This window comes from Artemia sp. Qi Xiang Cuo, chromosome 1 (assembly GCF_049724085.1).
Source record: "Artemia sp. Qi Xiang Cuo chromosome 1, ASM4972408v1, whole genome shotgun sequence".
NCBI lineage: Eukaryota > Metazoa > Arthropoda > Branchiopoda > Anostraca > Artemiidae > Artemia > Artemia sp. Qi Xiang Cuo.
In genome coordinates, this window is record NC_142794.1 from 70,701,782 (window position 1) to 70,726,828 (window position 25,047).

General features: G+C 36.6%; 1 protein-coding gene across 1 annotated transcript in view; it reads left to right on the top strand.

Annotated features, from left to right (window-relative positions):
• The first annotated feature begins 294 nt into the window (after positions 1-294).
• Positions 295-25,047, top strand: part of LOC148956676 (uncharacterized) — a 275,875-nt gene continuing 251,122 nt past the window's right edge. The window contains exons 1-3 of the mRNA XM_089091698.1: positions 295-439; positions 16,484-16,603; positions 18,965-19,130. Coding sequence (XP_088947824.1) covers positions 295-439; positions 16,484-16,603; positions 18,965-19,130 — 431 coding nt within the window. The remainder of the gene's footprint in view (positions 440-16,483; positions 16,604-18,964; positions 19,131-25,047) is intronic.

Consider the following 25,047-nt stretch of genomic DNA (forward strand, 5'->3'; position numbering starts at 1 on the left):
GGAGACTAAGACCGTCCGGTGACTTTGCTCTACTTGTCTAAATTAAAGTCACAGAGCTCTGTGGCTTTAATTTGATTAAAGTCACGTGACTTTTTTAACTGATTACCGTGACCGTGAACAAGAGTGGGAAAAAATTGATATCCTACCTTCCATTCAGTGTGTGATAATATATTGTCTAAAATAAAAGTGCCTTACCCCCTATTGCAGCCTAGCTCAACCTTAAGTCAGGCTGTCAAGCAGTTTTCGCTGACTACCTATTGCTCTGAAATCGTGCACGCGTTGAGAGTGGTAGAAATGGCGACTTTGACTACGAGAAAAGTGTGCATCGGATCTGAAATACCAAAATGGAATGAAAAACCTAAGCTCCATGAAGCCTGTAGTCAATCACGGTTTTGGTTTCTGCTGTGGCGTGACAACAGTAGGCCTAAAGTGGGCAGAGGTAATGAAATTAGATTGTATACGAAACACAAATTTGCTAAATGTTTAGCTCAGCATCGTGCTTGTATTATAAAAGAAAACGGTACTCGTATCGAAATCAAACCCTCCCTCATCTGAAAATTTGTAAAAAAAAAGAAGTGGCAAGCGTTCCGAACCTACCCATACAAACCCCTCGTAGGACGAGTGGTCTGACTGCTACGCTTCCAAATTTTCGACACCTGATTCTAAGCTTGAACAGGCTTTTGAAAAGGAACACGACAAAAGGCTCTCTGAGCCTGCTGTAAGTACAGGTTTCGTAGTATCCGTCTCCAGTGTTTGTGATGCCATCAATAAAGTAAAAAAGAAATATTTAAAGGGAGATGATAATATCTGTGGCTGTATGGTTATAATATCTGAGGGGATTGTATGGGTAGGGTCAGAACGCTTATCACTTCTTTTTTATTTTTTTACAAATTTTCAAATCAGGGAGGGTTTGATTTCGATACGAGTACCGTTTTCTTTTATAATACAAGCAATATGCTGAGCTAAACATTTAGCAAATGTGTGTTTCGTATACAATCTAATTTCATTAACTGTGCCCACTTTAGGCCTACTGTTGTCACACCACAACAGAAACCAAAACCGTGATTGACTACAGACTTCATGAAGCTTAGGTTTTTCATTCCATTTTGGTATTTCAGATCCGATGCACACTTTTCTCGTAGTCAAAGTCGCCATTTCTACCACTCTCAACGCTTGCACGATCTCAGAGCTATAGGTAGTCAGCAAAAACTTCTTGACAGCCTGACTAAAGGTTGAGCTTGGCTACATTAGGGGGTAAGGCACTTTTATTTTAGACAAAATATTATCACACACTGAATGGAAGGTAGGATATCAATTTTTTCCCACTCTTGTTCCATTACCTAGCAGTTATTATTCTCCAGTGGAACACAAGGATTACTCGAGCCAACGCGGAACGTATTCGACGCAGATAAGTGGTGAGAAACACTGATTGCATTGTTAACACGGGAAGAGAGGTAAATTGCAATCTATTTTGTTGAGAGGAAAAAGTCAAGGCTGGATGTAGACCCACTATTATGTACATACTTAACGGCCAGGTCGTTGTTCATTACACTGAGTTGGGGATAAGAACAAAGAAGGATCTCTGTCCAAGAGCTCTTAGTATCACTAAGTTTATAATTCATATCCCCTACAACAATAGCAGTAAGGCCTTGTTTCTGCAATTCTGCCACAGCATTTGCAAGTTTACTGAACGCTATGCTGAACTTTTACTCTGAATTAAAGTGACGGTAATCAGTTGGCTTGTATGTAGAAAAAATAGCAACGTCTAGCAGCTGAACTGACAAAAAGAAATCAGAAGACGAAATTGGTATAGACAGAAGTTCGGCACGAACAAGTAGAGCAAAATCACTGGACGGTCTTAGTCTCCTACTAAATAATGCAGGAACACGGAAACCTTTAACCAAACCATCAAGTTGCAGCCGGTCTTTCTTTCGATAGGATATGTTCCTGTAAGGCTAGCACATCACGTTCAGCCATGAGCTGACACAGAAGAGGTCTTTTATTAATCAGTGAACCATTCATGTTCCAGGTAGTGATTTTTAAAGAAGTATTTCAAGTCAGATGTTTACTGGATATTAAATAAGTACCATTTCTACACATCCTTCAAAACTGAATTCCCCCTCCTAGCATTATTTTTAACCCTAATTATTAAGTTCAGTTAAGCTGTGAATGTACAGAGCCATAAAAGTCCAGTTTTTAACGCATCAGTCAAACACCCTCCCCCGGCAATGCCACAAGAATGAGCCACAAATACATAAAAATATTTAGAGCTGAACAGCCTATAACTTTATTGGAATGCCTTAACATAAATTTTAAAATACGATAAATGAAAAAAAATACAATTTCAACTGTTGATTTATTCATAATATTAATTTGGGGCGCCCCTTCCCCCAACTCCTCCTCTTTTTTTTCTCTACAATAACTACCCCCTTTGTAGATATACTCGCGTACATACAATGATCGTCTCATTAAGTTTGTTCAAAGTGCAGTGAAATGTAATCTCACGAGAAAACAGCCTTCTAATCAAAACAGCTGTTATGAACATGTGAATCTTATCATAGCTCGCATGTTTACAGAAAGTTCACCTTTCTGTTTGAAGCTCAAAATGATAGATAATTCTGTGTGAAACTCATAATGCTAGGAAATAAAAAAGGTTATATTAGTCGACGAATAAAGTATATTTACTAACCAATATAATTCTTTTATTGTCCATTAGAACGAGCGAATTGATTCTCATAGGTTTATTAGAACTTCTATTAATCAACTGACACAGAATGAACAATTCGTTTAATATATATAGCAAAAAAAAAGCATGATTATAACCAACTGTAAACCGGTATTTCTAGAATGAGACCATTCTTTGAATACGCAATTTGACAGTTTCTAGTTTTCGGTTAAGAAAAAAAAATGTTATGATGAAAGTGCCTCAAAAACCAGTCTGCTTGCGTTATATAATATCAATTATACTCTCAAAACGTGTTTGTTCACTTTATAGGTATATAATATAAAAGGATTGGTCGCTTTTTGCAATATGCACGTCAAACTGCACTGTTTATTCTTGTAGGCGTCGCGGTGCATACTAGCTTACTACTCTTCCTTTTGACAAAAAATACTAAATTCCACATTTCTTAGATAAAAGCTTGAAACCTCTACAGTAGGTTTTTTTGATATGCTGAATCTGATGGTGTAATTTTCATTAACGTTCTATGACTTTTAGGGGTTATTTTATCCCTTTTTTGAACATCAGGCAAATCTTATCAGGCTCGTAGCCTTTGATGAGTATAACTAAACTTAATGACACTTTTATATTTGGAACCAGCATAATAAGTTAATTCTTTTTATATAGCATATCTATATCAAAAGATATTTAATTCCAAATATCATGGGAACTAACCCCTGGCCCTCACTGCATACCCCTTCCCGAAAAAGACTTATTAATGACATATTATTCCAAAATTTATGAGGCCTGACTCCTGGCTCTCCTTCATTACCTTACCCTCCCCCCTAAAAACAGCTTATTAACGATATCTTTAAAACAATATTCTAAAAATCACAGGAGCTGACCCCTGGCCTTCTCTCTATGGCCCACCTGAAATACTGTTTTTTAACTATGTTATATTTTAATAACCATAGAAGCTGACCCCTGGCCCTTCCTTCACGGATTAACCCCCCCCCACCAAGAAAAAGAAAGAAAAGAAAACAACTACCTATTAACGATATTTGATGACAAAATTATGATAGCTGATTCCTGGTTCTCCTTCCTTGGCCCGACACCCCCCCCCCTCAAAAAAAAAACGAAAAAACTTATTAACTATATTTTATTTTGAAAATCATGCGAGCTGACAGGCCATGGACCTTTCCTTCCCCTCCCCCCCAAATATATTAACGATACATTAATTTGAAAATTGTGCGAGCTGACCCATGGCCCTCCCTCCATGGCCCCCTTCCCCGTAGAAAAGTCATTAGCATTTTTATTCCAAAAGTTTTGATCGGACGATTTTGAGAAAAAAGGGCATGGACGGAGGCTCAGCTGCCATCCAATATTTTTGGTCACTTACAAAGGGCACTATAACTTTTAATTCCCCTTTGAATGAGCCGTCATCTTTCTCTTGGCAAAAAATACAAAATTCCACGTTTTTTCAGATAGAAGCTTGAAACCTCTACAATTGGTTTTTTTTTATACGCTGAATCTGATAGTGTAATTTTGTTTATAATTCTATGACTTCTAGGAGCTTTTTTAACCCTTTTATGAAAATCAGGCAAATCTTCTCAGGCTTGTAGCCTTTAATGGGTATAACTAAACTTAATGACACTTTTATGTTTGGAATCAGCATAATAAGTTAATTCATTTGATATAGCCTATCTATTAGTATCAAAATTTAGTTTTCTAGAGTTTCTTTTCCTAATGAGCCGTGTTACTCCTTAATTACAGTTTTCTACCACGAACTGTTTAATATTTTGGCTTTTGTTTTAATCCCAGACCATCAAGAATCCAAAGCTTTCAATTTGTTTCTTCTCATTTTCAACTGATAAGTCATAATACCTGTTACGTGTAGGTCGAGGTTTTTGTCTGACTCTCGGAAGCTGGAAGTTAGTGTCTACGAACAAGGCGCAAACTTGTCTGTTATATTGACTTTGGCGAGTAAGTCAGGGTGAATAAAGTCATTTATAGATGAAGAATTTTTAAGGCATTTGCAGTAAGTTTGCTTAAGAAAAGAGCAAGCAACCCCGGAAAATTCAACATAGAACATAAAAATACGTAGATTAAAGTCTTAGCACCCAATTGGTGATGAGTGACATTCTATTTATGAAAGTATTTTGTTTTATGTCATAATTTTGAAAAATGTGTCCAATTTATGTCCCAAATTTCTAAAATGAGTTTCCTTTTTTTGTCCTATTATGTCATTTTGTCCCGATACCGAGTAATATTATTTAATTTGTTTTCCCGATAAATACAGACAAAAACGTCTCTAGTGGAGTAATAAATGGAAAAAAGAGCAATAACTAATAAGAAATACACAAATCTGTCCTGTATGTACTGTCCAGTACAGAACAATAAATAAACACTAATATTGCAGAGCATCAATAAATTCATTTCCCATTAAGCTCGTATATAACCTTTATACTCTTTTCTGAACAACCGCTTACGGGTCGGGTATATTGTATCGGTTACTAATTGCTGTGTCACGCTTTCCAAGGAGGATCTCGTTAGAAAAATCTACAAAACCGGAAGGACCAAGAACGCACCGTACGTTTACTCTTATCAGATAAAAGAGGCCAGAATGGAGATAGCGCTAGCACATGTGGTGTAACCATCGCCAGAAACAGCTGGGCCCGAATCTGTCGACTATATGAAGCTTTCAAAAAGACAAGCATACCGTAAGTTTATCGGACTTTGCTAGCAAAATCATCAATTAAAAAAGAATGTATTGACTTCACAACCAATAGGAAGACCAAGGTACACTGTGCTTGAGGACGGTTTTACTATTTTGTCATCGAGTTTTACTTCGGGGGTCATATTACTTCCTTTACGATTAAACAAAGTAAACTCAGTTTTAGTCTCATTGAAAGACAGACCAATTTCAAGACAGAGCAAAGTCCGAAAAGCTTACGGTATGCCTGTCTTTTTGAAAGCTTCATATAGTCGACAGATTCGGGCCCAGCTGTTTTCGGCGATGGTTACACCACATGTGCTAGCGCTATCTCCATTCTGACCTCTTTTATCTGATAAGAGTAAACGTACGGTGCGTTCTTGGTTCTTCCGGTTTTGTAGATTTTTCTAACGAGATCCTCCTTGGAAAGCGTGACACAGCGATTAGTAACCGATACAATATACCCGACCCGTAAGCGGTTGTTCAGAAAAGAGTATAAAGGTTATATACGAGCTTAATGGGAAATGAACTTAATGATGCTCTGCGATATTAGTGTTTATTTATTGTCCTGTACAGGACAGTACATACAAGACAGACTTGTGCGTTTCTTATTAGTTATTGCTCGTTTTTTCCATTTATTACTCCACTAGAGACGTTTTTTTCTGTATTTAGCGGGAAAAAAATTCATTCATATTCCTCGGTATCGGGACATAATGACATAATAGGACAAAAAAGGACTCATTTTAGAAATTTGCGACATAAAGTGGACACATTTTTCAAAATTATGACATAAAACAAAATACTTTCATACAAAGAATGTCACTCATCACCAATTGGGTGCTAAGACTTTAATCTACGTATTTTTATGTTCTATGTTGAATTTTCCGGGGTTGCTTGCTCTTTTCTTAAGCAAACTTACTGCAAATGCCTTAAAAATTCTTCATCTATAAATGACTTTATTCACCCTGATTTTACTCGCCAAAGTCAAGATAACAAACAAGTTGGCGCCATGTTCGTATACACAAACTTCCAGCTTCCGAGAGTCAGACAAAAACCTCGAACTACACGTAACAGGTATGACTTATCAGTTGAAAGTAAGAAGAAACAAATTGAAAACTTTGGATTCTTGATGGTCTGGGATTAAAACAAAAGCCAAAATATTAAACAGTTCGTGGTAGCAAACTGCAATTAAGGAGTGACACGGCTCAATAGGAACAGAAACTCTAGAAAACTAAATTTTGATACTAATAGATAGGCTATATCAAATGAATTAACTTATTATGCTGATTCCAAACATAAAAGTGTCATTAAGTTTAGTTAGATCTATTAAAGGCTACAAGCCTGAGAAGATTTGCCTGATTTTCATAAAAGGGTTAAAACAACTCCTAAAAGTCATAGAATTATAAACAAAATTACAATATCAGATTCAGCGTATGAAAAAAAAACAATTGTAGAGGTTTCAAGCTTCTATCTGAAAAAACGTGGAATTTTGTATTTTTTGCCAAAGGAAAGATCACGGCTCATTCAAAGGGGAATTAAAAGTTCTAGTACCCTTTGTAAGTGACCAAAAATATTGGATGGCAACTAAGTCTCCTCCCATGCCCTTTTTTCTCAAAATCTTCCGACCAAAACTTTTGGAATATAAATGCTAATGACTTTTCTACTGGGAGGGGGGTCATGGAGGGAGGGCCATGGGTCAGCTCACACAATTTTCAAATTAATGTATCGTTAATATATTTGGGGGGGAGAGGGGGGGGAGGGAAAGGTCAATGGCCTGACAGATCGCATGATTTTCAAAATAAAATATAGTTAATAAGTTGTTTCTTTTTTTTTGGGGGGGGGGGGGGGTCGGGCCAAGGAAGGAGAACCCGGAAACAGCTATCAAAATTTTGTCAGAAAATATCGTTAATAGGTAGTTGTGTTGTTTTCTTTATTTTTCGTGGTGGGAGGGGGTTAAGCCGTGAAGGAAGGGCCAGGGGTCAGCTTCTATGGTTATTAAAATAGAATATCGTTAAAAAACAGTATTTCAGGTGGGCCATAGAGAGAAGGCCAGGAGTCAGCTCCTGTGATTTTTAGAATATTGTTTTAAGGATATCGTTAATAAGCTTTTTTTAGGGGGAGGGGGGGATAAGGTAATGGAGGGAGAGCCAGGAGTCAGCCCTCAGAAATTTTGGAATAAAATGTCGTTAATAAGTCTTTTTTGGGAAGGGGTATGCAGTGAGGGCCAGGGGTTAGTTCCCATGATATTTGGAATTAAATATCTTTTGATATAGATGGGCTATATAAAAAGAATTAACTTATTACGCTGGTTCCAAATATAAAAGTGTCATTAAGTTTAGTTATACTCATCAAAGGCTACGAGCCTGATAAGATTTGCCTGATGTTCAAAAAAGGGATAAAATAACCCCTAAAAGTCATAGAATGTAAATGAAAATTATACCATCAGATTCAGCATGTCAAAAACACCTACTGTAGAGGTTACAAGCTTTTATCTAAAAAAATGTGGACTTTAATATTTTTGTCAAAAGGAAGAGTAGTAAGCTAGTATGCACCGCGACGCCTACAAGAATATATAGAGCAGTTTGACGTACATATTGCAAAAAGTTACCAAACCTTTTGTATCAAAGAACTATAAAGTGAACAAACACGTTTTGAGAGTACACTTGAGATTACACAATGCAAAGAGACTGGTGTTTTACGTGCCTTCATACTAACATTTTTTTTTCTTAACCAAAAACTATAAAATATCAAATTGCGAATTCAAAAAATGGTCTCCTTCTAGAACTACCAGTTTAAAGTTGGTTATAATCATTCTTTTTTTTGCTATATATATATAAGTGAATAGTTCATTCTGTGTCAGTTCATTAATAGAATTTCGAATAAACCTATTAGAATCAACTTGCTCGTTCTAATGGACAATAAAAGAATTATATTAGTTAGTAAACATACTTTATTCGTCGACTTATATAAACTTTTTTTATTTCCTATCTCGCATTATGAGTTTTATACAGAACTATCTATCATTTTGAGTTTCTACACAGAAAGGTGAATTTTCTGAAAATATGCGAGCTATGATAAGATTCATATGTTCACAACAGTTCTGTTCAGTAGAAGGCTGTTTTCTTGTGAGATAACATCTCACTGCGCTGTTAATTAAGCAAACTTATAGATACGGTCATTTTATAACCGTGAGTATATCTACACAGGGGGTCATTATCGTAGAGAAAAAAAAGAGGAGGAGTAGAGGGAAGGGGCGCCCCCAATTAATATTCGGAATAAAATAATAGTTGAAATTGTATTTTTTTTTTCATGTATAGTATCTAAAAATGTATGTTAAGGCATTCCAATACAGTTATAGGCTCATCGGCTCTAAATATTTCTATGTATTTGTGGCTCATTCTTGTGGCATTGTTGGGGGAGGGTGTGTGACTGATGCGTCAAAAACTGCACTTTTATGGCTATATGCATTCATAGCTTAACCGAACTTAATAATTGGGGTTAAAAATAATGCTAGGAACGGGGGAATTCAGTTTTGAAGGATGTGTAGAAATGGTACTTATTTAATATCCAGTAAACATCTGATTTGAAATGCTTCAGATGGTATATTTTTCGCTAGCTTCTAAGCCGATGGCCAGGTACAAAGATATCTCGGTGAAATAGCGTTTCTAACAATTTTATTTTTAACTCAACAGATAGCAACTATCTTCCTTGCCATATATAGTTGAGACGATCATTGTATGTCTGCATGTGTATTTACTTAAGGGGTAATTATTGAAAAAAAGAAGAGGAGTTAGAGGAATGGGTGCCCACCATTAATATTCTGAATAAATTTCAAATGTAGCTAATAGTTGAAATTGTATTTCTTTTTTATACATCGTATTTAAATATCTAGTGAATAACTAAAAATTGATTTTTATTTACATTGATTTTTTTATATTCAGGCGTCAAGCCAAGAACGACCAAAGCTCAATCATGAGACTGGCAGCACTGACATGAATTTGAGGAGAGAAAGCGTGATTCACTATGCCCCACGAACACTTTGTAGCCAGCTAGCTGTAACTTCTATGGTAAGATCCATTTATCAGACAGCTGAGGGGGTTCAGTTGTGCGGGGGTTTGGTTATACGAGGGTTAGATTATACGGAGGTTCATTTGAATAGGAGATTCATTTGTACGGAGGTTCGGTTATACGGGGGGTTCATTTTCATAGAGGTTCATTTGCAAGGTGGTTCAGTTACAAGAGGTTTAGCTAAATAGGGTGGAGTTGCACGGGGGGGGGTGAGTTGCATGAGGGGTCAGTTAAAGAGGGATCAGCTGAACGAGGGCATGATGCACAAGGGTTCAGTTGCTTGGGGTTCAGTTGCACGGGGATTCAGTTACAGTGGAACCCACACAAAAAATAATGGGGTACACACAAACCCAAATTAGGCCAGTGGCCTATAAGAAATCGTAAATTAACCAAGACAATGAACAAGTCCGAATGGGGCAAGTACTTAATTAAAATAATGTGCAAAGGGGATATTAATTAGAGAGGGGGGTGTAAAAATGATACTAATTGAACATTACTACACACATATGATTTTAAATACTTGAGAATATAAAGACTTTTACTTCCTTCTGAATTAGTTATTGTCCCTTGACAGATTGTTTTTCTTATGTTACTTTATTGCTATTAGTCAAAAAATTGCGTTATCTATGCCACACCAAACTAGCCAATATTTATCGGGGGCTTTTTAGATATTAATTTTTTTTTCAGTTTAATTAATAACATTAAAAAAAAGATTAAATTTAGAATTGGCTAAGCTCTATTTTGGCTGCTCTATCTGAAGTATGGGAGCCAGTATTTAGTTAATATAATACGAAAAGGGGGAATTAAGTTTTGAAGGTGGTGTAAAAATGGTACTTATTTAATACCCCGGTAAAAATCTGACTTGAAATGCTTCAGAATAATCAGACTATTGCTTCTTTCTGAACTAATCGCAGATGGCTAAAAATTTTTTAAGGACGAGCTATTTTCTTGCGAAACCACACAAAATCAGAAAAAATGTTAAATGTTTCTTTATTAGCTACGCAATTGAACTAAAAATGAAGATATTTATAGACAGTTTTAATTAGCTATGGCTAAGTTTGTTAAAGACGAGCTATTTCCTTGCGAAACCACACAAAATCAGAAAAAAATGTCAAATGTTTCTTTATTATCTACGCAATTGAACTAAAAATGAAGATATCTATAGTAAGTTTCAATTAGCTATGGCTAAGTTTGTTAAAGACGAGCTATTTTCTTGCGAAACCACACAAAATCTGAAAAAATATATTCTTGTGCATACCTATACTCCTAATGATGAGGACTGATGGTTCTAATTCAGTATTTTTTTTCATAAAAAACAAATTATTTTTTTAAGCTTCGAAATTATTCAACTTTTTTTTTACGTATCTTAAAATGACGTGAAATATGCTTATGGCTATAACAATTGTACTCTATGCTTGCTCAGAGACACGATGTGGCTTTCCCACTGGTACTCTATGGCTGGCTATCGACACTACCTAGTCTATTGCATGTATTAAATCAGTATTTTTTACACTGTGGAACGATAAACACATGTCATAGCTTTAAAAAAGTGAAGATGGAGTACTTTAATAAAGTGTGTTGACATGACAATGTTATTGTAGCATTGAATGCCGAAAAGGAGAATTATTTAAACTATGAAACAAGTACAAGTGGTAGTACTATTGGAAATGTATGCATGCATTGTCATGACAGTAATGAATTAGATTTCTTTGGAGTACCGAAAAAATTCAACTCTTATGTTGGTGGATATGCGAGATTGAGATCTCAAGAGATGATTGCACTCAAAGAGAATGCCAACATATCGTTGATGATAGAGGACAACTCCTGATACATCCTATCGTCAGCTTTCATGTATTAGCATTCAATGGAAGATCAAAAAAAGAAAGGCCTACTCTTCTACTAATATCATAAACCATATCTTGCCTACATGCCGAAACTGTTACCTGTGTAGTAATAATGTGATAATAAACAGTCAAATTTCCAGAAAAATAAAAAGGGCAATGGTAGAAAATATCACTATGGAATATAAAGATGAATTGATGAAAAACAAAGAACCAGCAAACGTTACTGCCATTGATTCCCCTGTTCAACTGTGCTATTATCTAAATTAGTTAAAAAATCATCTAGAAACTCATCAATATTATCTGGAATTTGGTGTAAATCATCCCATAGTGAATTGTTGGAGAGCTCCACATGTGCATCTTCTTCTCCTTCTCCAACTGACGAGCAGGGGGGAGATGGGGAGTATGGAACCAGGACAACCTATAAATGAAAAAATAGCTTATTTTCAAAGTGTTCAAATCATCCCTACTGCTTTTAAAATTTGGATTATTATTTCTTAATAACATTTGGTTAATACAACTGAAGATAATCTAAGATATGACACTATAGATGAAAAATAGTTTATTTTCAAAGTGTTCAAATCATCCCTACTGCTTTTAAAATTTGGATTATTATTGCTTAATAATATTTGGTTAATACAACTGAAAGAAAAACCAATTTAATATAATATAAATACAATCTAAAATGCCGCTTTACATGGAAGGCTGCAATTTGATTTTGTTCAAAGAAAAAATAGCTTATTTTAAATTTGTTAAATTTGTCTTTTTTCACAACACTTTCCCACACTGCATCTCCGTGACGCTTCCCTGACACGTGGCACACCCCTGTGACGCGTCCCAGACCCGTGGCACTTTTCGGAGCCACAGCGCATCCCGGTGGCGCTTCTCGGGGCCCGCCACGCTTCCCGCGATGCTTCTCGAGCCCTTGGCGTTTCCCTGACCCGGGGCAAGTCCCCCACCCCTTCCTTCACACGTGGCGCACCCTGGTGATGCTCCCCGGACCCGTGGCACTTTTCTGAGCCACAGAGTACCCCTGTGGCACTTCTTGGATCCCGCAGCGCTTCCCACAACGCTTCCCTAGCCCACCGGCTCCACGGCTCCCAGGCATTTACATAATGTCTCAAAAAAGTTGAAATATTTCTAATTCCTTTCTACAGGTTCGGTGAACACATGAGTTGTTAATTATGGAGGTTAGATGAACGAGTTTGAACTTCAACATGTTGAGAATTGTTAAGTCACTTTCCCAATACACTTCTTATGTATTAAACCGCTATGTTTTGACATAAAGCACCCTGCGCGAGGTTATAAATAATTTTGCCATCTCCTTTCCCTGTTTTACATTAGCGGTTTTTAGTCAATCACGGTTTCAATGGCCTTTGCGTAATTCTGTGTTTTCTGAAATAGCGGAGAACAAATTGTCTGCAAAATTAATATTTTAGGACATTGCAGCTCTTTTATTCTATGTAAGAGCGAAACATGGCACAATAGAAATATTCAGTGTAAATTAGAACGACAATGTGTGACAGATGGAATAATCTCTCTCAAAATTATGTAAAAAAGAGCATTCACGGAGTTTCAAAGGTACCTAAAAATATATGTGATAGCAATAGAGAAAATAGCAAAGATTAGAAAAAATCGCATTTTGAGTTTCAAAGGCAGTGATTAATAATAGAAATTACCTAAGAATATTCGATTATGAGATATCGAAGCGATAGCAAAGATTAGAAAAGAGCGGTTTCTCTGCATAAAAAATTACATTTAGATATGTAATAAGGGGTTAATATCTCACAGAGATATGTTTATATTGGGATTGAAAAAGAAAAAACATTGGAAGAAATAGAAAGGTAGGACAAAATGCTTACATTTGCATAATCCCTCTGAGCTTGGGTGCCGGATGGTCCAGGTAACGTGTGTTGGAGGGTGGACGGGGTGGCGTCGCTATGTTCTTGCGCGCCTGGGCCGGGTCCAGGTACAGTGTGGTGGAAGGTGGACGGGGTGGCGTCGCTATGCTCTTGCGCGACTGGGCCGGCTATTTCACGATCTTGCATAGCTTCGGTAGGGTTGGTAGCCGTCCACTCTCTCTTTAACTTAAACCCAGGCTGCATTGGGGCTGGCACTGATGGGGCTGTCTTGTCATCTCTGGCTTTCTTAGCGGGCGGCGCCATACATTCTTCATAATTGGCCTTAAAAAGAAGGGAAAAAGTTAGTATTGAAATAATTTGCCCCTTTTTCACAGAAAGAACGTTAGTACCTCATCCATATAATTTTGTTTAGTTTATCACTAAGAAAGCACAACATAAAAAATCTCGTGAAATATACTAATTGCATCCTTTTTTGAATCTGAGAATTACGACTCACTGAGCCATTCAAAAGCCGGCTATTACCCTACCCCCAGAAAAAACAGCCCACGGAAAATAACCCCCACGGAAAATATCCCTCAGAAAAGACATGGAAAAATACCCCCTCCCTCCACCGAAAGATATGGCAAAAATGCTATTCAATTTACGCATAATAAAGCAATGAATCTTTTTTTTAAACTCACCCCCCTTACTTTTCACGCGAAGAAACAGTTTGTTTTCACCTTACATAGATGGCGATAGAATTGAGGCATGGCCCCCTGCCCCAAACGCCAATGTCCTAAATATATTGTTAGATCTTAATTTGAAAATAACGAGATTTCGCTGGTTCTCCAAAAAGAGATTGTATATGCCTGCGCTTAATAAATTGCAATTGTCTGCATGAAACCGCTTTAATTTGACAGGAGAAATAGTTCCATTTTGATCTTAGACCGCGTTTACAGTAAGTGCTGTAAAAGGGGTGACAGCTAATTTTAGCCACGCACTGGAGTCTTGTGTCAAAACAGAACGGCATTTTCAATAAAAATTGACAGAAGTCAGCGGTCACTTTAGCTTGAAATATCGATAAAAAGAGTATTATTTCTATTGCAAGAATTAAAGTCGTAAGGAGTGGGGGGTTTAGATGGTTAAACAGAGCATATTTTATAGTCTTCTAAAGACTATAAAGATTGCATAGTGGAGTTTGTATTAGAGTGGGAGGCGGGGGGGGGGATTTAGCTGGAAATATATAGGGAAGGAATTTATCAAAATGGTATTTCTTTTTGCGAGAATTTGGGATTGTAAAACAATGGTGGGATGGGGTTAGGTTTGAGGGTAAAAGAATATATTTTATGTTTTCCTAGTGAGTATAATGATGTTTGTATGGTTTGGGGGGGGGGGATTTGGGGTAAAGGAATATATTTACGTTTTAGCTGAATATATTGGAGGATGTCCAAGGAAAATTCGTTTGAAAATAAAAAATGTACTTACATGGTAAATTGAAGTTGCCAAGGCTTCAAGTTCATCAAATTTATCCATTGTTGTTTGCACAGTGTCAAAATACTTTCTGATAATTTAATCACATTGCATGTCCGTTATATACGAAATCTCAAGGGTGAATTGTTATGTAACGGGGAAAATCATATGTAAGCAGGTCTCTGATTGGCTGAGAAGGAGGATGTATCCGGCTCGCTGATTGGCTGAGAAGGAAACACATGATCTAACTGTTTCCGGGAAAGTCTTAACATTTTGGCTCGAGAGCAACAACAACAAATACTATTTCTGGACACCATGACATTCGCCTCGAGCATGTACATGACCAAAACAACAACAAATACTATTTCTGGATCATAACATTCGCTGAGAGCGTGCACTTACAACAACAACAAATACTATTTCTGGACACCATGACATTCGTGATCGATTACGCAATCAAGTCCTCGGAAATTCACGTCCCCCTCGAGTCCTAGATCAATAACATTGTCCCCGTTAGAATTCATTGCGCATGTGCAACCTTCGTCCCGGAGCTATTACACATAGAAACATCAAATAAATCGACCTTGGAAAAAGAGGTCATTGACCCTATTAACCACGTGTTCCCCCTAATGACTCTATGCCCATGTATGGACCATAAACCACGTGGTCCTGTTTGTGCTGGTACCCCCTCCTCTACTGACGCTGAATTTATTTAGGAGCTTAAGGAGGGCGATAAACACATTAGCTCTATGGCTGATGTCTTTAACGTGGATATCCCACTTTAAATTTGAAAAAATTGTGACGCCAAGTAGTTTAAATGATGACACAGAAATTTCAGGAGGGATAGGATTAAGAAAATAGGGCGAGGATTTGAGGAAACAAATGGGCATTATCATAGACTTAGAGGCGTTTAGTGTCATGTCTAAGTCTAAGGCCTCGTCTCCAATTTCATTGAGGATACTCATAGGGTCACTTATTAAATTTCTGAAGCAAGTCCAACAACCATTAGGTCATCAACAAATTTCCATCGCTCAGGAAATTGCTTTGCGAGGCTGTTGATCATTACTGAAAAAAGGAGGGGACCTAGGAGAGTACCTTGGGGTATGCCATTGTGGACAGGGAGAAGATTTGAATAATGGATCTGGTATTTGACAACCTGGGATCTATTTGTTAAAAGGAAGGCAACAAATTTTACCAATAAGTGGTCAATATTGAATTCGCTAGCAAGTTTCTCAACTAAAACATTGTGATTAACAACGTCAAATGCTTTCTGAAGGTCAATGGAAATTAAATTTAGCCAGGAATTAGGCTTTTCGAGGGGTTTCCCGATGTGATCAATAAGAGAAACGAGGTAATGGGAAGTAGAGGTGGATTTTAGGTTCCCAAATTGTTTCAAGTCAGTAAGAGATAGGATTTTTTCCCATAACCTAATGTGTGCCTTATCCTGGTTCTTTGTTAGGTTTATTGCGAAAAACAGGAACACAAATGTAGGCTATATATATATATATATATATATATATATATATATATATATATATATATATATATATATATATATATATATATATATATATATATATATATATATATATATATATATATATATATATATATATATATATATATATATATATATATATATATATATATATATATATATATATATATATATATATATATATATATATATATATATATATATATATATTTCTGAAACTGTTGAGTCCCCAATCATAATAGATACCAAGACCTACTTTTGGCTTTAGATGATGATTGCACTTTTCTTTTGAGACGTATTTTAAGTTGGGCTTTATGAACAAAAAAAAAAAAACACGTCGTGTTTTGGCATTGATAACCTATTTGACATTCTAACCAACAATTTTCATTCCAGCTCAATGTTCAACTCATGAATTTGACTGTGGCGACGGACATTGCATAGCACAATCTTGGCTATGTGATGGCGAAGGGGACTGCGCAGATAAGGGTGACGAGTCACCTGAAAATTGTCCAGGTTTGTTTTTAATCCAGGCTGCGTTCAGACGCTGAACAAAGTCTTGGATCAAGTTTCTGTGTTCAACGTTGTTGAGCGTTAGCCCATAATATTTTGACCAATTACTTGAAGACTCAAAGACTTGGTCCATTGCTGATTCCAACATCTGAACGTAGCTTTATGCAACTTAACCAACAGATTTTCCCCAGATTATCATTATTATTATTTATTGATAAACCGTAATATATAAAAAGACGGACACACACAAAAAAAAAGACAAAAAACAAACAGAAAACAAGAACAAGCAAACAGCAACAAACAGAATACGAATTACAGTTATTAAATGTTCTGGCCTTCTACTTCTGGGGGATTACATTATTTTAGACGAAAATCGCTTCTTTTAGGGAAACTTATTTGAACCTAGATACTCTAGGGGATCTGGGATAAGGTAAGGATTTTTAGGGAAAGTTGGATTTTTTTTCAAACGAAGTCTGAAAACTTATGGATTACGTATTTTCAGTTGCCTTGAAAAAACTTCTGTTGCAACAATGGCTTACTTTGTGAAGGTAAGCGAAAATTAAAAGAAAAAGCTAAATCATAGGCTATTATAACGTTCTTTATTTATTTAGTAACTTAGGTAGCCGAGTACTTTGTTTATTTTTAAGCAATGCCTTTTATTGGTGAACACTGCCCAAACAGGGGAGAATTGGCTAAGCTATGCAGCAGCTGTAGAATAAGAACCTTCAATCTATGTACTTAAGGAGGAGGGCCTAGGTACGTCTAGGAGGTCCTAGACGGTCAATCATTTTGATCAAAAGCTTCCGTCAATCGATTGCCTCAAGCATAATTGACCATCTAGGAACCTGTTTGACGCTTGAGTGTTTACCATGACTGATAGAAGGTTTGAATGACTCAATCATTTTGATCAAAAACAGTGTGTTAGATTAGTTTTGGTCAAGATTGAAGGGTCGATTAAGGATTTTTTCAATCGGCTGGTGACCTCTTTTCCCATAGACACCCGCAAATAAAAAGGGAAATATAAAAAAGATCACCAGCTGCCTTTGTTGATCACGGCTAATGTAACACATTTACTGATGATCTGAGCGGGGTCTTGCGTTGACCTGAGACATTTTAGCATTAATTGAATTAGCAAACACAACCAATGCAAGCACAGTCATGTGTCTTATCAAGTTAAATTTTTGGACAGGGCTGCTGTTTTGACTGAAAGTAAAGCAAAGGAGAACTCAATCGACTCGAAAAGATATACCCAGTTAACAAGAGGATATGAGCCAGAAAAGCTTGAGTACATTTTTTCTGGAAAAAACAAAAACAAAACATAACTAGTGAGGGTTAGATCTGAACAGAAAAAAAGGATTCAAAACGGCAAAAAAGAGGACATTTTTAGTAAAGTTTGTCAGTTTCACCCAAGGTGCAATAAAAAAAAACAAAAAAAAACAAACAACACTAAAGTTTTCCCTTTGATAACCCTTGCTGATCCTTTTCTTAGTTTCGACTCCATACCTTCTGTCTCATGTCCAATAGCATTAAGCGACCTGATGCCGGACCTGTTCTCCAGCTCTTGTCCGGGAATTGTATTGATTTAATTCACTAGTCTTTGTTGATTAAAATCTAGAAAGGCCCCTTCACAGTGAGAGGTTACTAGAACTGAGGTTTAACTAACGCCAATTTGAGCCAATCCAAACTTTTCATATAATTTTTCTGCCAATCAGAAAATTCCATGAAAAATCTGATTGGGTTAAATTAGCTCTTGCTAAATCTTGATATTAGTACAATATTATCTTAACCACGCCGAATACTTAGCACACAAATTTTCTTACTTGCAGTTTGAGAAATCATACGATTCAGGTGTAGCTGCAAAAGAGGAATGTCATAAAAATGTCAGCCATTCTTGTTGTATTTTGTAATATGCACATTTGCCGGAGAAAAATGCGCTGATTTTAGCACAAATAGTGGCTATTTGCCATTTCTTGTTTTTTGTGTAATTTGTCGAATTTAGAAAAGCTTCGAGGGATAAGTAATATCATCGACTTGAATGATTTAATTCTGGAAACCTGAATTATGTTAGATCAGGAGGTGTGAACTATGTTTCATACCCTACTCGTCAAAAAATCTTAATTTCATGTTTTTTTTTACACGCTAATTATGGCGCCTCAGATTTTTTTCATTTGAGGATTAAATAAATGTACCTATTTTTTAGAGAATAATATTGTTATTTGTCAGTCTTAATCTCGAGCAATCTTTGAAAAACTGCAGCGATTCTTATTTCCGCCGCCAAGAAATTTCTGAATGGGGTCGGGAGGAGGGGGGGGGCAAGTACGCGGCTTGCGTACTACTTGTAAACAGGCCCGGATTTACCAATAGGCCCACTAAGTCCGGGCCTAGGGGCGCACAATGCCAGGGAGCACAATAAATTAACACTGAGTGATTTTTTTCTTAACAAAATATGGACTGGTGTGATTTATCGTCAAAGTGCCGAATGCACTCTGTCGCCGAGAATGGCAGCCCGAGAATGGCAGCTGAGACTTCAGTAGCACCTCACTCTTTCATTTCTTTTGGCTCATCAGATGCGTTCTGTTCAGTTCTTTTAATATCCCTGAAATTTCGGGGCTTTCCCCGAAAATACTCGCAAAAATGGACCGGCAAAAACGCTTCGGCCTAGAAGCGTCAAAGCTTTAAATCCGGCCCTACTTGTACAGAAGGTATTCTTGTTCAAAAAGTTTTGAAGAGAAAGCTCAATCTACTAGGTTTCGTTTTGGTCTAGCAACACCCTATTGCTACATACATTATTGTCAGGGATCTTAGTCAAATAATCTCTGCGAAATTTCTAAAACCTTTCGTCTTTAGTTGACGCTGACTGGCGTTGTTGGTATATTCTAATATCAAATTTAGTGTTATCAAACAGTTCGTAGTAACGAACTGTAAGTAAGGTGAACTGTAAGGAGCGACCCGGCTCAATAGTAACCGAAACTCTAAAAAATGGAATTTTGATACCAAAAGATGCATGAAAATTTGCCTGAGCGCCTGAGAAAATTTGCCTTATTTTCGGAAAAAGGGGGAAGCACCCCCTTTTTTAGAAGTTTCAAGCTCCTATCTGCAAAAATGTGGAATTTTGTGTTTTTTGCCAGAAGAAAGACCACGGATTCGTATTTTTTTGTTGTTTTTTTCCCCAGGGGGGATCGCATCGACCCAGTGGTCCTAGAATATCTCGGGAGGGCTCATTCAAACGGAAATTAAAATTTCTAGTGCCCTTTTTAAGTGAACAAAAATGGAGGGCAACTAGGCCCCTTCCTAAGCTCATCTTTTTCGACAGTCACCCGATCAAAATTTTGAGATAGCCCTTTTGTTCAACATGGTCGAAAAAATGTAATAACTATGTCTTTGAGGATGATTAATCCACCACAGTTCCCGGGGAAAGGGCTGCAAGTTATGAACTTTGGCCAATATTTACACATAATATTGGTTATTGGGAAGTATACAGACGTTTTCACTGGGGATTTCTTTCTGGTGATGGGGGGGGATGGGTCAGGTGTTACGTGGGAGGATCTTTTCATTAGCTCTTTATGCTAAAGTTTGACTCTGTTAAACCATAATAATAAAAAACTTTTGCGTAAGGAGTGAGGCGTTGAGGAGCGGACAGCCCCTATCATATACAGAATAATTTCTGTTCGTTTTAAGTTTTAATGTCGTTCCTTACCTTCAGTTAAAAAAACTTGTTTTTTAATTTAATTTCGTAGAGGAATTCTGGCAAATTCCTACTGTGGAAAATTTCCCCTGAAAAGTTCATCCCCCATAAACTTCATTCTCCATGGAAATTTCTTCCCATGGAAAATCCCCCAGTATGAAATTCACCCCCCCCACGCCCGAAAAATGTATGCATACTTCCCAATAACAAATACTATACGTAAACAACGGGCAAATTTCATAGCTTCAAGGCCCTTCCCAGGGTCTGTGGGGGGCATGCTATCTCTACTGGCATAGTTATTGGACCTAAACATTGGGCAAAGTTCATAACTTGCAGACCTTCCCTTGGGGACTGTGGGGGATTGAGTCATCCTGAAAGACATATTTATTGTATTTTTCAACCATGCTGAACAAAATGGCTATCTCAAAATTTTTATCGAACCACTTAAGAAAAAAGGGGCGTGGGAGGAGGCTAGCTCATCTCCAATCTTTTTGGTCGCTTAAAAATGACACTAGAACTTTCAATTTATTTTCAAATGAGCCCTCATACGATATTCTAGAACCACTGGTTCGATAAGATAACCCCTATAAAAAAAAAAAAAAAAAAAAAAAAAAAAAAAAAAAAAAACACGCATCAATAATCTTTCTTTTGGCAAAAAACAAAAATTCCACATTTTTGAACATTTGATCGTGAAACCTCTACGGTAGGGTTGTCTACAGTAGGTGTGATTTTCTTTGAGATTCACTGCCGTTTAGGGTTTAATTCCCCCTTTTTTTTCAAAAATCAGGCAAGTTTTCTCTGGCTCGTCGCTTTTGATGTTTAAAAATAAACTTAATGAATCTTCTACATTTTGAATCAACATATTAAGCCGATTCTTTTGATATATCTATTGATATCAAAATTCTGTTTTTGACAGTTTCGGTTACTATTGAGTCGAGTCGCTCCTTGCTTACAGTTTGTTACAACGAACTGTTTGAAACTTTATTTCACATTTACCGAAGGACTCACATAACACAAAGAAGAAAAAACAAATGCAGCAAAATCCACAAAAAGAAACAATACAAATGAAAGAAGCAATCATAAATGAAGTAATAAAAGCAATAAAACACTTAGAATTCAACTCCATTCATTATTTGACTTTTTTGTATGAATGAGAAATTGCAAAGGCTTACAGACATTAGCTGCGGACAAATTAAATGGGAAAATATTAGCGACTTGTTACACGTCTCGTCAGAAGCAAACGTGGAAATAAAAATATATGCCCTCAAAGAAGAGATGACAACAAGATTGCATGCACATGGAAAATAGAAAACTGAGTAGAGTAGAAAATTTGTTCCATATGAATTTCAAGTGTCAAACGAATAAAAACAGATGCTTAGAATGGAGGAAGACGGAATCACTTTTTCCTTTTTACAAAAGTTGGGGTGGATATGTGCCAGGAGACAAGAGAGGAACCGTGCACATCTATGTCATGAAAGGAAATTTAGATCTCTTAAATTTATTCTCTGAACAATTTCATCCGTATTACAAAAGAAGGAACTGAAAGAAAGTTTCATACAAAATAATTTATCCAATCAAAAAACTTAGAGCAAAGATATAAAAAAAGAAATAAGAAAAAATCAAATGAAAAGAAAATATTCATGGCTGACTTGTCGTACAAGTGGAGGCCCTGTATAACTTTATCTAGGGTATGGTAATCTTTATTTTTTCTTCAATGGGAGGCAATGGTTTTAAAACGTATTTTTCTAGAAAAATTTTATTCATTTTCCGAACATTTTATAATCCTGCTTTTTTACGATTTTTTTTTTTAGCTTTCAGGCGAGGTAACTATCCCTAGCCAATCACATACAGGGGGGTATTTGGGACCTGAAAGAATGAGATTTTACTATAAACTTTTGCATATTTTTATGATTTGTAGTTTCTTTGTTTGTGCCCCCAAAACTTTACCCCCTTACCAAAGAGATGTATGTGTATGGGCCTGCCCCCTACCCTCTTATCGTTGGTTCGGTACCTAAAAGCAATGACTACAAAAAAAAAAAAAAAAAAAAAATAACGATAATAAAAAGATAAAATACCAGGTCGCTTTTTAAATCTCATCTTAATGTTTTGGGGAGTATCGCTATTGGTCTCTTTTTTTTTTATCCTGATCATCGCTTTTTACGTTAAGGTGGGTAACCGTAAGAGATAGAACTTCGGAATTATTTTTTGAACCGTGAAAACAAAAAAGAAAAGTTTCTGTGAAGCTTGATGTTTTTCTAGTCATTTCAGAAAAAACCGAAACTAATTTATTCTAACCTGCTAAATAGTATTAACAAAAAGTAAAACGAAATCTCCTAGCTCCCAAAGTGAACTTGCTACACCGGACTTCTACAGAACTTGGAAATATCCTTTAGAATCCTAAGATAAAAAGATCTCGTATCTCTTCTAGGTCTCAGGAGGGGCAACTCTGCTCATATACAGAATAATTTCTGTTCGTTTTAATTTTCAATGTTGCTAATTACTTTCAATTGAAAAAAACTTTTTTGTTTGTTTAATTTCTGATCGTTTTTCAAATAATGCGGGGAAAACCGGCTCCCTCTCCAAGAAAAATTCCCTCCACATATAAAAAATTCCTCCATTAAAAGTTCCTCCAACGTGAAATACCCTCCCCCAGGAGAATTCCCCCAGGGAATTTTATCTTCGCTGAGTTTCTCCGGAAGATTTGCTGCGGATGATTTCTCCTGAAAAATTCTCCTTAACATGCTTTCATTTGGAAAAGACTTCAATTTCTGGTGGCTTTTCAAATCATGTGGGAAATCCCCCTCCGTGTAAAGTTCTCCCGGAAATCCCCCCCCTGGAAAGTTTTCCTGCGGAAATCTCTCACAAAAAAATCTTCCAGGCAATTCTAACCCCACTGAAAATTTCCTGTGGACAGATCCCCCAGAACATGTAAGATAGATTCGGCAAAGAGAAAGTAAGACAAATAGAAAGAATTCCGTATAAGATTATGGCAAAATCCTCCTGTGTAAAATTTTCCCTTGAAAAAGTTCACCCCAGAAACTACCCTTCCCATGGAGAATTCTACCCACGGACCCCCCCCCCCCCCTCCGAAGAATAGCTGTATACTTCCCAATAAAAAGCACTATAGGCTACGCAACAATGAGCCAATTCCATAGCTTACAGTCCCTTCCCTAGGGGCTGTGGTGATCATGTTATCCCCAAAGGTATAGCTGACCTATCAAGTATGTTGGGCAAAATGGCTATCTCAAATTTTATCGGACGACTTTTGGGAAAAAAGAGCGCGGGAGTGGGGCCAGTTGCCCACCAATCTTTTTGGTCACTTAAAAAGGGTATTAGAACTTTTAATTCCCGTTTGAATGAGCCGTCTTCTGATATTTTAGTACCATTGGTGTTCGATACCATCACATCCAGGGAAAAAAAACAACAAGAAAACAACGACTAAACACGCATCCGTGATTTTTCTTCTGGCAAAAAAGGCGAAATTTCACATTTTTACAGATGGAAGCTAGAAACCTCTAGAGTAAGGTTCCCTGATATACTGAACCTGATGGTGCCATCAAGATTTCTTGGCTTTTTGGGGGTGTTTACCCCCTTTTTCTATAATCAAGGAAATTTTTTCAGGCTCATGGCTTTTGATTGGCAACACTAAACTTAATTAATCTTATATATTTGTAATAAGCATAAAAGCCAATTCTTTTGATGTATATTTTGATATCAAAATTCTGTTTTTTATAGTTTTGGTTACTATTTAGTAAGGAGCCAAACTTACATAGTTTGGCTCCTTACTTATTGTTCGTTACTACGAACTGCTTGATCTAGTTTGTAGCCGATTAAACTCGATAGAGGCTGTTCTAAAATACGCATCCCTTCTGACCTCTATGAGGCGGCGTGGCTCCCAAATTCTTGTTATTTATGACATCTAGTTGTCTATACCTGAATTGGTTGCCGGTTCTTAGCCAAATTTGTTGGGAAGTGGGAGTAAGTGTCCTACGTTGGTCAAACTCCATGGGCTAAGTGTGTTTCTAAATTCTTATCATCACCATATTTGTCACAACAGGTTGTGACAAAACTTGTTGGGAATTAAATATCAATGTCCTACTTTTGCTTATTTGGGGTCAGACCCGATTTGACATTTTTCGGTGACGGACTATTACCTTTTTGATATCAGGACCTCTAGTTGAAGGGGCAGTCGAATCTCAACCAAACATAATAAGAATCAAGAGTAATTGTCCTAGTTTTGTTCTTTGGGTGTCCGTCAGGATTGCCACCGTCAGTAGGATTTTACTAGATCTAGTAAAAAAAAAAATCTAGTAAATTTAGAGGATCTAGTAAATTTCCCGAAATCTAGTAAAAACTAGTAAAAAGTCATGATTTATAGTAAACAAAACTTTTTTTTATTTTTCATGGGTTCAGGAAAAAAAATTTATCGTAAACATATGACAATTTACAATCTTTGCTTGTCTGTTTTACAATTTACAATTTTGCTTGTCTTCTGAGAGACAGACAAGCAGTCACCTATTTTCATAAACAGACACTTCACTTCCGGCGTCTAAAGGTTGAAAAAATCAGCTTTCTATGTATCAAATCTTATCAACTAAAAATGAAGCTATAATGACACTTAGATTTGTGATGTTTGGGAATCTATTGGAATCAAAACAAAAGCCAACCACCCAAGGTGATTAGGTGAATCTTCTCAGTTTGAAAATTTTTATTGAGGAAAAAGGAGCCAGCTGAGAGAAATTAAAAGTAAGTAGAAATGTTA